General features: G+C 36.5%; 1 protein-coding gene and 1 long non-coding RNA gene across 11 annotated transcripts; one reads left to right on the forward strand and one right to left on the reverse strand.

The window, feature by feature from the left end:
• Positions 1 to 1600: 1600 nt before the first annotated feature.
• LOC121899818 (claudin-18-like) lies at positions 1601 to 13809 on the reverse strand. Of its 10 annotated transcripts, XM_042415522.1 has the most exons (7): positions 13646 to 13809; positions 12966 to 13012; positions 5382 to 5552; positions 2893 to 3057; positions 2671 to 2809; positions 2468 to 2581; positions 1601 to 2014 (listed from the first exon to the last, which is right to left on the reverse strand). In XM_042415522.1, the coding sequence occupies exons 3-7, from the start codon at positions 5521 to 5523 to the stop codon at positions 1873 to 1875; spliced, it is 702 nt and encodes a 233-aa protein (XP_042271456.1). In that variant the 5' UTR covers positions 5524 to 5552; positions 12966 to 13012; positions 13646 to 13809; the 3' UTR covers positions 1601 to 1872. The 10 variants fall into 10 exon arrangements, with proteins under 10 accessions (XP_042271456.1, XP_042271450.1, XP_042271454.1 ...); XM_042415516.1 differs by lacking the exon at positions 13646 to 13809 and having other exon boundaries at positions 12966 to 13099; XM_042415520.1 differs by lacking the exons at positions 12966 to 13012; positions 13646 to 13809 and adding an exon at positions 11443 to 11588.
• LOC121899819 lies at positions 9457 to 11535 on the forward strand. The gene is made up of 6 exons (XR_006096785.1): positions 9457 to 10237; positions 10367 to 10560; positions 10647 to 10771; positions 10928 to 10994; positions 11109 to 11219; positions 11447 to 11535. It is a non-coding gene; the product is annotated as an uncharacterized LOC121899819 (long non-coding RNA).
• Positions 13810 to 13835: the final 26 nt, after the last annotated feature.

A 13835-nucleotide genomic window follows, 5' to 3' on the forward strand; every position in this document is an offset into this window, starting at 1 on the left:
ACAGTCATATATATATCTTCTACAGAAGTGTTAAAACAATCTAGTCTGCCCTCTTGAACTTTCAACTGAATGAATCAGGCAGGCGACATTTAAGTATATGCACTATAAGCTGAGCCTGGTATCCTTCAACATGGAAGAGACTCTGTCACACAATGCAGAGCCCATTACTTTGCTACAATATAATTAAAACAATTAATGGTTCTCTTTCAATGTGATTAAATGTTACTACCCGCTTATTACTTTTATTAATTATATTATCAGAAAATGTGATTTAATGGAAATCATCTACACCACTTTTCTGTCTGTTCCCTGGGAAATAAAAGACATCCCAGAGGAGTAACAGAAACAGTGTCGCCATGTTATCAAAGACCAGTCCAGACACATACAGAGCACAGTGAACAAAGCTTACATTAAAGCTGCAGTGTCTGTTTTAGGAGAATCATGTGCTTTAATCAATTACCCAAAAACAAAGTGACAATTATTTTATTTATCATATGGTGCTAGGGGGCTGAAGATAACAGGTAACTACCATGGATAAACTGATGACCACTGCATTTTCTATTGATAACAGTAACAGGATAAACAACAACACAATAATTGTTATGGTTGTTTGTTTCAGATGTTTTGATCATCATTTGTGTGTCAGGATATGCACAAATTAAATGAGTTAATTTTGGTGAACAATAGACAAAATTTAATTTTCCCCTACAGTACATTTCAAGTACAAAACTTTACCGCATATTTAAATTGTTTGTTAAATCACATTACATTTTTGGATTACATTTTGAAACAGCCAGTGTTCCTAAAAAACATAACTACAATGCAATCTATTGCGAATAAAAGCTGTCAATTCGATTAAAAATATAATGTTTTCACATAGCCATATGTACAGTATATATAAAGCAGACAACGAATTGTACATTGGATTGAGTTGCACTAGCTATTCTAAAATCCATTACTATTGTGTGTTAAGTCCTTCCTTAAGTTCCCTGTAACCACTATCGCTAGTTACTGAATCGGGTTGCACCATTAAAACCTCAGTAATGTGCTAGCTAGTAAAGACTAAAGTGTAAATCGGTTGCGCAAAAACATCTGTACTTGAATCAAAAGCAATATAGGAATTTAGCATCACAAACTGTAGCATATTTGGTCATTTAAGCTAATGTTATTGGCATAATGTTTTGTAATTTGGTATATTGTGATATTTTTGTGAATTTTAAAGTCATTAAATGTTACATTATTTAAAAGTATTTTGATCAAGCATCAGGTCAAATATATCAACAATATATTATCTTTTAAGCTTTAGTCTAAATGGGTCATATAAGTGCAACGTTAACTTTGTCTGTTGGTTCAGTTAGCTACACAACAATAACACCGGGCAATTACTTGATAGAAATATTTAGTGACAAATAATCTTTATGTAAGTTGGTGTGGTGCAAGCCGTTTTAATTTAGTGATATGTACATCTCCAAATGTTATAATTGGACAAAGTCTGAACAAAAGAATAGCTGGTGCAAGCGGCTCCATGTTCTCAGTTCTCTGTCATTATCCTTATTTCATGTTAAATGTTGTGGTGGTGAATTTCTTATCAGACAAAATAAGCATTCCATTTTTTTTAATTTGACACAATAAGACAAAATAATACAACGTGAATCATAAAACAGCATTTGATGATTATGATTATATGATGCTACTGAAAAATATATTTGAAAAATACGCCTTAAATGTTTAGCATTTCTGCCAATTTTAGGTACAGAGAAATAAAAAATAACCACACTTCCCATGAATTCAGGAAAAAACAAGAGCAAAACTCATGCACCATCACAGAGCTGTAGAATATAAAAGAGAGGTATTTGTGAGAGTGAAATTATTCTACACATAGTCAAATCTCTGATTCGACTGCCTTCCGTCCATACTCTGAGCCTTGTAGGAATCATTGTAAGCTGGCCGAGGTCTGTTGTCAGTCCTGTAGATGGTGTGTTGAGAGGCGGCTTTATAGGCCATCCCATCATACCTGAGAAATATCAGAAAATAATCAACTATAAATTAAAGACAGAGACGAACAATGATAAAGAGTCTAGTTTAAAAAATATAACATCCATAACGTCATCCAATTGTGACAAGGAGAAGAATAAAAATGTAATATTGTATTGTTTTGAAAGCAGCATCGTAAACTTTTGCAACTCTTCATTACGGAAAGCATACACATACCAAAAAGACATTGCATTTACAGTTTTGCTGAGTATGTGTATTTTAAGTTTTAAAGGGACTAGTCTTCACTAGTATTTTGCATGCTTAGTAGACATTTCTGTTGGATCTCTGCTGTATTTAGCAGCTTTCTTATTTTGTTTCCTTTACGGTACAGGAGGAGGGAAGTTCTGTCAAAGTTGCTGCACTCCAATTGGTCCCATTAATGGTCAGAAAAGATCAAGAATTAGTTATTGCTTCTTTCATTGATGGAACGTACCGTTGATTTTTCTCTGGAGTCATTCCACGGCATGCCAAACACATCATGATGCCTCCAATGAATAGGATAGCTCCACCGATCCAACCCACGAAGAGTGCGGGACCAAACGTGTACCTGAAAGTGGATGATAATGACAGGAATATTATTGAAATTGTTTTAGCATTTAAAACGTCACAGTATGCATTCTTAATTTGAATGTTTACCTTGGAGTCAGACCTCCTGAGAGTCCACCAATGCCCCCTCCTCCAAACGAATTGAATCCGCCTTCGGTAAAAGTCGTGAACCGAAAACTTTGCACGATCAAATTAGCAAAGGCCGATACACCAGCAATGCCACAGACACCTGAAAATTGAAAATACAGATTAAAACGTTGCAAGGTGATTTTGTTGTGAGAGGCACACATTATCAATAAAGCATTACTGCACCTGCAAGAAGAGCCATGATCCCAGCTGTCAGAGTCATTGTGGCTTTGACGTTGTCCTCCATGTTCCCCATTTTCAAGCACTTCAGTGCAAATATGGCGATCAGACAGCCAATGGCTCCAAGAATAATACCAACAATCATCAAGGCCCGGACAGCTTGGAGCAGGGCTGAAAGTCAAAGTTATACAATTTAGATTAAAATTAAAATTTATAATTATATTATCTTCTCATCAAATTGATTTGCAACCTGTCAATGTACAGTGGTAGAAAGTAGCTAAATACATTTACTCAAGCATGGTTACTGTTAAACTGTGTTATACTTCTGTTCTACTACATTTCAGAAGGAAATATTGTACCACTATTTGACAGCTTTAGTAACTAAAGCTGTTACTTTACTAGTTAAGACTTTACATGTAAAATATATGAATATATGATCAACAAATAAAACATGATGCATTTTGCTAACAGGATATAAAGTAGTTGACAGTAGCATCACCTCAACCGGCAGCAACATAAAACGTTGTTTACGCATTAATTCCCTAATAGTGGTAATCCAATAACATAACATAACATAACATAACATTATGTATACATATACATATATATATATATATATGTATATGTATATATAATGTTATATATATACATATATACACACACACACACACACACACACACACACACACACACACACACATATATATATATATATATATATATGACAATATAACCCTTTTAAAGGGGTGATTCTGCATCACGGATACTTTTGATATTCAACAATATCATACAGGACTTACTCCTACTTTTACTAAAATAAAGGATCTGAGTACTTCTTTAACCCCTTCCAATGTACTTTAAATCACATGACACTAGAAACAATTTTTAATCACCAATATCTTCATCAACCTAAAGCAACAAAAAGATTTTAGAAGCCACTATCGTCAGACACAACAGCAGCCTAAAAGGAAAAAAGAGACAAGAGATATCCTCATTTCAAAATGTTGAACTTGCTTTTTTAACAGATGATCCTTGATAATGACAGCAAAACTCCTTACTGAGTTCTCAACAATGTGAAGCACTTGGTGCTGGGTCTTTTGCTGTAAAGCATTTTGAGCTGTATTTTTTGTATGAAAGGTGCTATACAAATAAAGTTATCATAATAATTAGTATTGTTATTGTTATCTAAACTTGTGGAAACTGCTGCTGTCAAATCTCCAAAAAGGAGGGTATTTCACCAATAAAAAAAAAACAGTTTAAATGATGCCCACGTATATCAACAATGAACAATATGCTTTTTAAAAGACAAAAACTCAAACACCTGCAGCATTGACTTTCAATTAAATAGGAAAAGGTGAATTAAGACAAAACTGCAGTGGCATTATTTTCCAGCAGTAGCACATACAATAACTCATAAATCAAGTCAGCATGTGGTAAAACATATTGACCTAAATACCATTGGCCTTAGATATTGTACCTGTATTATATTAGACTTAAGCCTTTAAAACCTTTCATACAATATGCTCAACACTACATTCAGCTGTTAAGTAGAGTGTGGAAATGTGCTTTACATTGTGTAACACTCTGGTAAAGCTTATGCTTGCTCAGCTAAGCTTTGGATGTTTCATCAAATTTCCATTTGATTCCAGAGAGACACCATCTTTTCTGCCGTCGACTGCATTTTCATGGAGGGGGAAAAGGAGAAAATCTGCTCTAAAACCTTCCAAATATTCTAAAGTACCTTCCAGGTAATTTGGGAAATGTTCTCCTAATCCAACCTGAGGAGAAATATTCGATATGTCTAACTGTAATTCTCTTACCTGGCAGTCCTAGGATGGTAAAATAAGGCCTGCACTGTGTTGTACCGTATGCTGTCCCTACACACGAGTTCCATAAACCAGAATAGGTGAAAACATTTGTTACGACCGTAAAAGACCGGTCTTGTAAGCTCCACATGTCCATTGCTGTTGCAGCTGATATTAAGAATTGCCCCAATGCGGACAACATGAATCCTATTAGCTGAATCATTGAGGCAGCCATTTTAGATGTCCCGCTCAAAGAAAGCTACCACCAATGTCATGGAGTCATGAAATGGCAGAGTGTGCTGCCGCTTATCATTATGTATGCTTCAACAAGGAACAAGAGCCTTATCAGATGTTTACCTAAAATTTTCATGAGTCTTTGTCCCAGTTTCGGGAAATGGTTGCAATGAGAATTTCCACCCCTTAGTAATAGAGGGTGTGGTCTGACCTTTCATCATTATGTTCCAATCAACAACCGAAATTGTTTGATATCAATGCCAATTTAATGATATGACTGTTTATTTTACTTTTTCCCCAATATTTAACCCACATTCCAGTATAACACAAAAAAGAAACAGCATAAAAATTCTTTAAAAATTTTACATTATTATTTAGTAATTTGACATTTTGTCACTTTTTGCATTCAACCAATTATACCAATTATATTATTATAAATGACAAAGGAAAACATACTTGGCAGTCCCAGAATGGTGAAATAAGGGCGGCACTCTGTGAAGCCGGAGCTCTGCCGGACACAGGACCTCCACAGGCCTGAATACGAGTACACAGCTGTCACAGGGTTGTCAAAAAGGTCTTCTGTCGCCCACTGGTCCATTCCCGTTGCAGCGATTATTCCCGCCAACCCTAACAAACCCAGGAAGAAGCCCATCACCTGACAGAGAGTGGCTGCCATGATGCTGTCTTTTATCTGTTGGTGGAAAATCTTGTTTCAAAAACTCTGGATTAAAAAGCTAACGGCCTCTCGTCAGCGCCTCCGCTGTGTGTTTGAATATGATACGAGCAGGTGTGAAGTCAAGAAGGACTTCACCAATGACCCTGACTGTTTGCACACAGCTCAGTCATGAACAGAAGAAGTTGGGTGGAGCATATTCTATCAGATAAATATGATTAATGTTGCTTACTGATCCCGTTGAGTAAAGGGTGAACATGAACTCTAACTGCTAAACATTTGGAGTCACTTTATTTTTTTCAATGCAAATAGTGTTTGTCACAAACCTCAAATGAGAGGAAATGCAGTTGGCCACCACCATCATCATACTTCAGCCATTGGTCTGTCTAACAAAGTGAATGTGGACAGAGTTTTGCTATTATAATTGTACAGCTGCTGCTATGTGTACTGTTGGTAGATTTATTAAAAATTCCCCATATTAGGACTGAAGGTTCAAACTGTTATTGGCTGTTTTGAATTCAATAAAGGCCCTGAAAATGAATCCCTCTCAATCTCAATCAATCAGTTTCCTACTCTGAACAGTTGGGTTCTACATGAACACACCATTTTCTTTAAGTTAGAACAGTTTTGGTTATTTCACAAGAGAGATTTCCTTTTTTTTCTTGTCTGGGCTATTTTCATTGTTTTGAATCCATTGGAAAAAGGTGTCATATACCTCAGCAATCAGGATTTCACAATATTTGAATTAAAGACTTCATTTACACATCTCAGATGGACTGGATAGCCATTCGATTTCAAGCTACAGTAAGTGGCATCCAAAAAACAATCAAGATTTTTTGAAATCTTGTTGCATCACATGTGAAGGTGGTTTGAGAAGTATTCTAGCCAGATGTTGAAAAAGTGTAAATGCATCGTCTGTTCATATGTAATCTTTACTCCTCCCAAGTGTAAATACGTAAATAGCTGTTAGCCAGCTAGATAGCTAAGCTGTTATTGTGGCAAGTCAATTAAACTGCTAAATTTACAAACTTTTCTTCCAGGTGTTTTGGGTAGTTGTCAAACCGCTTCAGGTGCATTACAGTCCCACCACGCTGTGGACAGGAGTAGGGCCGACTCTGATTTACACACAGCCAGAGAAAACAAGACAGATTACAATCAGATTTGTGATCTGACCAGCGGAGGTGCATATATGTGGCTAGATGTAAACAAAAGTGTATTAACTTGCATCTAGATTTAATCCGGATACAAGACACGTGACTTCAAATGACGACTGTAAATGAGGTCAAAATCTGATGGTGATCGTGAGGTTGTTTGTCCATGCTGCTGTACTGCTGTCAATCAAATCTGATCAAACCACACCTACACAGGTCTGCAGCAGATTAGCCTAGTTTTTGAGTATTAAAACCTTAGTCAATAATACCTGAGGATGTTTGTTTCTCCAGATATAAATAAATAAATACCCAAAGTTTGAATCTTTAGGGGCTTTTAAAAAAGCTGAATAACTTCAGCTGCCATTCATGTTTCTTTAATTCCTGACATTATTATTATTTTGTAATGGTTGACAAAATCATGTAACCTGTTTACAACATCTTGGTTGAGTCATAACCTTATGATGGGAAATCTGAACACAATGGCATCGGGCATTACCAGCCAAGATACAATATGTAAATATGATCTTTGCTAATATTATTTTTGCTGTCTGTCTAAATTGCAAAAGTCCAACTCGCAAAAAAAGTTAACATTAACAGATTGAATACTGTTCTATTTCTCAGCCAGGCTGTGTTAAGCGATACTAGATGACACTGTTGTTTGGGTTTGTGCTCTGTATCGTTAAGGCACCAGCAGCCAGTCAGGCAAAAGTAAATACTGATATGATTGTTGTGAACTGAAACCAATTTGCCTGTGGCTGATACGTCAAGGAGAATATGTGAGACACCAGTGCTGAATCGAAACTGGGTTGGGGCCACACAGACTGTGCTGCTACACTATAATAAACACACATACTCTGTGTCTTTGCTAAACTCAAAGATCAATGTCAAGTGTCTGAAGACATCTATAAAAGTTTTACTGTAGGTTTGGATATTTTCCCCACTTCATTTAGTGCTCTTGCTTTTAAAACATGAATAATAATGATTATTTAAAATGTTCATGCCACACTAATTTCATCAATTAATGCCGATGGTCAAAGACACATTGCAAGACACAAATAATTCACTTTTGAACGTTCTCGTTGGACCTTAATTTTTACATTATTATTTAGTAATTTGAGATTTAAATGGGAAAGATATGTGTACCTGAAAAGTAACCACAGCTCATTTCTATTAATTTCACAAATTGTTACCATAAAAATAATTGTGTTTAAAGAAGGACTACTCAAGCCACTCTTTGCACAGTAAATCACTGATGAAAGTATTGTGAAAGTTGTTGAAATGACCCACCCAGTAAGGCACATACTCTCTCTCTCTCACACACACACACACACATACGCTCAGCAACCTGATTAACAGTAACTTGTAACACTGCGCTAATGATTTTTGCTGTCTGCTGTGCAAAGCCATTTGTCCCCCAGGCCGATCCTTCAGCAAACACCTTGTCTAGCATCTGCAGGAGCCGCTGTTTACTTACTGTGAGCTGCCCACGAAAATATACATGAAAAGAGAAACTACCTCACACAAATGTGTTTGCCAAGTAGCTAAAATCATAAGATTTATTCATTGTAAAGATGTTTGTTTTGCCTTGAATAAGACTGCTTCCTTAAGTACTGTAAGAAGCAGTAAATCAATGTTTAACCCGTTAACAAGTGGCTGCCTACCAGAAGGCAAGTCAGTACAAACTCATGCTGTGCAGCCAAACATTATTCAAACCCAGCAAAAATTATTTTAAACTCTAGTGGGGATCTAAATGTTTTCATGGATATCAAATATGTCAGACTGAATTTTGGAGAAATGTATAAAAATGAATAAAATGAAGCACAAGACATCTGCAATATTTCCTCTGATGGACTGGTTAACTGAAATGGAGTCTTAGGTTTGAATATTTCCCTCAGTAACGTTACGTTATAGGTCTAACACAAGCTTTAACACAAGCTGAAAAAGAATATAATATGGTACTCACACAATGTGGAATAAAATCATTTTAATCCTAAATTTAGCATTTTTTGGGCACCACAAGAAGCTGAAAACACACCATCACCTTATAAAATTGATATGGCAAAGTGTCAGCATGTGTTAGCTAACAGTTGCCTATTAACATGTGGAGATGACCAAAAGCAACGTTATCTTTCATTTGGAGTTGTATTTGTGTCCACTTGGTGAATGTACATCCAATATTCACTCACCTTTTAGCTCTGTTTTAGTCTACAGCAACTCCTGAGGAGAATGTCTGGGAAACTCAATGGACAACTATGAACAGCAAGGCGAGGGTCGGGTCGTGGGATAGCCCAGCTAGCATGACTGCTAGCGAGCTAATCTGCTAGCATGTTTACTGCCAACTGTCCAGCTATTACTAGAATGTTACTCTACAGACCACACCGGGTGTGGGTTTGACAATAAAGTGTTTATTAAAAAAGGTTAAAATTAATATATTTCAGTAGGAATTCATGACTGAAAATGATTAATAATTACTATCTGAAGAAGCTTTTTGCTGGGCAACAGACCCACACATCTAAGAATTTGAAAGAACATTATGCTATACTAGAAATGTAAAACAGAAACTGTAAAATAACTTATATTGAAGAGATCATTTAGTTCTTTAGACCCGAAGTCTTTCGTTTGATTCTCTCATAATCATAATTTTTATATTAGAACATTTTAGTATTGTCTAAATCACAAAACTAGATAGAAGTGAAAGCACAAAGAAACACAGCAGGTTGATTATCAAACTGTACTGCGTTTTTTCCTTAAGTGCTGTACTGGTGCTTGTAGTCTGAGTATCTAAATTGCATGCTGCTCTGTGTGTCTGCTTCATTACATCTCAGAGAAAAGTGTTTTTACTTCACTTCATTAATTTGACAATTAAAACTACTAGTTAGATTGCAGATTAAGATTTTGAAAACCTACTGTATAAAAACAATAATAAAATTTAATGCATTGTTATAAAGTACATTTAAGTACCTGAAAATATATTTGTTGAGTTAGCTCCACATCAACCAATCAATAATAGTAATACTATAATATAATATATAATAATATAACACTGATAGTCTGTCTGCATAATGAGTCCTTTTACTTTTGATACCTTAAGTACATTTTGCTGATAATACATATGTACTTGTTGTAATTGAGTCTGTCACTGTTATATTACTTCTTAAGCATCTGCATGTGCTACTTAACATTGATCCGAAAACTGACTACCAACATTGCTACATTTTTGCATATGTGTTGACTGAATGACCCCCACTGACTCCATGTTGTGACCTTCACATATTCTCCTTTTCCTCTCAGCTTCCAGCATCTCTGTCACCAGTTGCAGAGGAAAGTGGAACACTTTGAGCATGATATATTGTGCAGCAACACAAGTTGCTACCTCATTCTGTGCTTCAACAGCGAAAGATGCTTCAACAGAGTTGCCAAATGTCTGAATTTGACCACAGAGCAAAACATGGCCCTCAAGATTCTTAACCCTGATTGCTAAAACAGAGGTATATCATTGAAGTTTTTTAGACTTTTTGACTAATTACCTGCTTAGATTTTGTTTCGTTGTTTATTAAATGAATTGCTGTTACCATGCTGTGTCACTTGTATGTAATTTTTTTCCATTTTCTCCACAGATCGACATGCTCGAAGTTGCATGTATTCTTGACCCCATCAAAAAGAATGTGGTGCATTTTTTTTAAAAAAGTTCGAGCATTGAGGACAAACCTGTCTAGCTTTTGAAATGCTAGACAGGAGTCTTTATCAGCTATTTGTGGACAGATGCTGGAAGCCACTGTCTCTCAGTGAGATATGGCCTATAGCACATCAGGTAAAGATGTGCCTTTCATCAGTCTGTTAATAAGTAATGGAAACATGCTCAGCCAGTTGAGTAATGTGTTAAAATATTTAAAACAGAAGCCTGAAGCCAGATAATATAATGCTGATGAACCATCAGGGCAGGCCCTTCAGATTTAAATGAAGAGACTTTGGGGTGTCCCTTACTGCCTCTGGCATGAAAATTCAGCCTCTTTTTCATTCAGGTAGGTTCAATCTGCAAAACTCATCTTTGAACATGTTTGTAGTTTTGTGTTTCAGCTGTAAAGGATCCAGCAGAGTTTGTGTAAATTTTCCATACATGTGCTTAATTTGCGAATGTACATAATAGCTCTTCTAGTTCTTACATACGCTCCAAACAGGGCACCAGAAGTCACATTCTTGTGTCTTGCCAATCAGCTGTTTGCGGTAAACTGCAAGTACCGGATGGTAAGTAACCAAATATATCTAGATTTGATTTCGCAGATTGTGACAAACCGTCTGAGACAGATGTCTGAACCTGTTCAGAGACTTGACCTAGAATGTTGTACATTTTCTCTCCAGATAAGGAGCATCGTTGAGATTCTGAGCCAGCCAGCTGACCACCCTCTCTTTGCTGGAAAGCAGTTCTTCAAGGTGAACCGGCACTGGGACTACCTTAAATAGTGGCAGAAGGTATTTAAACCTTGTTATACCTTTGCTGAGTGGTTCACATTATTTTATCTCCTCATTGGAAAACAACTCATTAACACATCTTTCAAAAGTCTGAATTACTTGATAACAGTAAGTGGTCCATTTCATGAGTGAAGAATGAATTCATACTGATTTTCTCTGTCTGCTGGGGACAGGAGGAAAATAAACTGAACTGAGATGTATTTTGTTTTAAATCTATCCTCACCCAGAGATGTAGGAGCTGACTCAGTTAGAAGATTGGAGAGCATTTGTGGGCTTCCTGAAATGTCTTCTGCACTCTGACCCTGAGCAGAGGATCACTCCTGAGAAGGCTCTCAAGGACCCATTTGTCTCAGTGGCTCATCTGGTTAATGAGATGGACACCAGCTTGTATTGAGTGACTGTGTGTCTGGTATCAGTATGCATGATTGGATGAAAGGACAGATTTGTTTACTGATTCAACTGACTAATTTATTAATTGAGTGGCATGTTTTATTCAGTATGGACAACTCATTTGATAAAATGCTGGTCTACCCTACGGACAACTTCAAAGAGGAACTGACAGTGAGGCTGAGGAAGAGCCCAAAGTTTAAGGTGCTCCACCCATCCTTTATTAAATGGCACAGGCTCAGCTGCTCTTAACTGATGAAGCAGCACCTGTTGGAGTTTAAGTACAACCCGCCCAGATGAAGAGGAAACCTAGAACTGGTTCAACTGAGGAGACATCAGCCACTGATGGGTCACCTACTGAACCTGTCAAAGTTAGTAGCGCCAACTGAAAAAGATCAGCAAATTCTATGGCAGGCCAAAGGAACTTGTTTGGGAGGAAAAGAAAATATGAATAAAAGAATGCTAAATGAGGATATTACCTTCATTGTTTTGCCTGGTTACAATCATCACAATACAACCTTTAGTTTTTTGAGCTGTTATCAACAAATGGCTACTTCACTTTAATTCTTCCCTGTGTGCGCTTAAGAGGGAACATCATGATTGTTTCATTATTTCAATAATAATGCACAGATTCTAAAACAGTTAAAAGATAGAACAGTTCCCAATCTCCAAATATAAAACCTTGTGCACCTACTTGTGCATACAGTACCTTCCATTTACTCTTGCTGAACATGTGTTGAACATGTATATGTTCAGCAACACAGAAATATTTGATGTAATCTGCATTGCATTTGTGCCCATGTGAAGCATTTAGACATAAGTATAAAATGTATTTAAAACATTACATTATCAACAACAAATGAGACCCACACTGGAGAAGCTGGAAATAGAGAATAGACATTTTTACAATTAATCACTGATCAAATAGTTAATTAATTTTATGTTGATTGACTGATCATTATATTGATTGTGTCAGGTTAATCTCACCCATGGTCTGATTTGTTTACAGTATTTACAGCAATTTATCACAACTACACAATATTTGGATGTTTTGAGATGGTGTTTAAGCTGGTGTCAGATGTGGTTGTGTGTTTTGTAAGGATAAGATACCTCAAAGATTGTGAAGTCTGTTTATAACCATGTTAGCTGCTGAGTAAGGCTGAGCTAAATATTATCATTGGCATGCTAACAGGATGTGAAGCAAATGTAATGTTTATCCTGTTCATCGTAGTTTAGCATGTTAGCATGCTAACATTTGCTAATTAGCACAAAACACAAAGTACAACTCAGGCTGATGGGAATGTCAATTTTGCAGGTATTTGGTTATAAACAAAATTATTAGACAAACTGAAATCTTACCTGATGATGGCACGAGATGAAAAGTCGGGGGATCGTTAAAGTTATCACTATTCATTTTGAGGGGGACATGAAAGTGAGTAGCTAATTTCATGGCAATCCATCCAACTGTTGTGAAGACATTTCACTAAAAAACATAAATGTTAACCACATGGTGGCACTAGAAGAAAAGTCAGGGGATCACCAAAGTCAGAAGGATAAATCATCTGGGAACCATGAAATATCTGTACAAATTGTGTGCCAGTCCATCCAGCAGATGTTGAGATAAGTGAAAATGCTGAACTGCTGGTGGTGCTACATATAGGAAAGAGTCAAAGGATCACCATGGTTATAAGGATTCATTCTCCCACATGAATGTCTACAAATTTTTATCCCAATCCATCAAATAGTTGTAGAGATATTTCAGGCTGCACTAAAGTGGTGGACTGACCAGCCAACATACAGACTGACTGACATTGCCACCCCGAGAGCCATGCTGCTAACATGGCTAATTGCTAAAAATATTGATTAGAGCAGCTTTAAGGCTTCTTCACTGGAAGCAAAATGAGAAAATATATTATATCAAGGGGTTAAAATTTGAAAGTGAGTCCTCCTTGCTGCAGTCCCACAAACAGTAAATGCTTCATGTAGCATAATCTGCTGTCATTTTCTCTGATTTTGTTAAAAAAGTTTGGGTGACAGACCTTGAAAGAAATTTCCACACCAACTTCTATTTTGAACTCCAGTCAAGAGCTCCATTACCACTCAGGCTACAATAAGAAAACACTAGAAAGAGATGTGCTGAAATGATGAAAGGCTGTCTCTGAAAATGGTAGAAAAATGGGCAATTTACTTTCTTCCACCTTTTGGGTGTCTAAATGGATTTTTATTCAG

Source organism: Thunnus maccoyii, chromosome 7, assembly GCF_910596095.1.
Source record: "Thunnus maccoyii chromosome 7, fThuMac1.1, whole genome shotgun sequence".
Lineage (NCBI taxonomy): Eukaryota > Metazoa > Chordata > Actinopteri > Scombriformes > Scombridae > Thunnus > Thunnus maccoyii.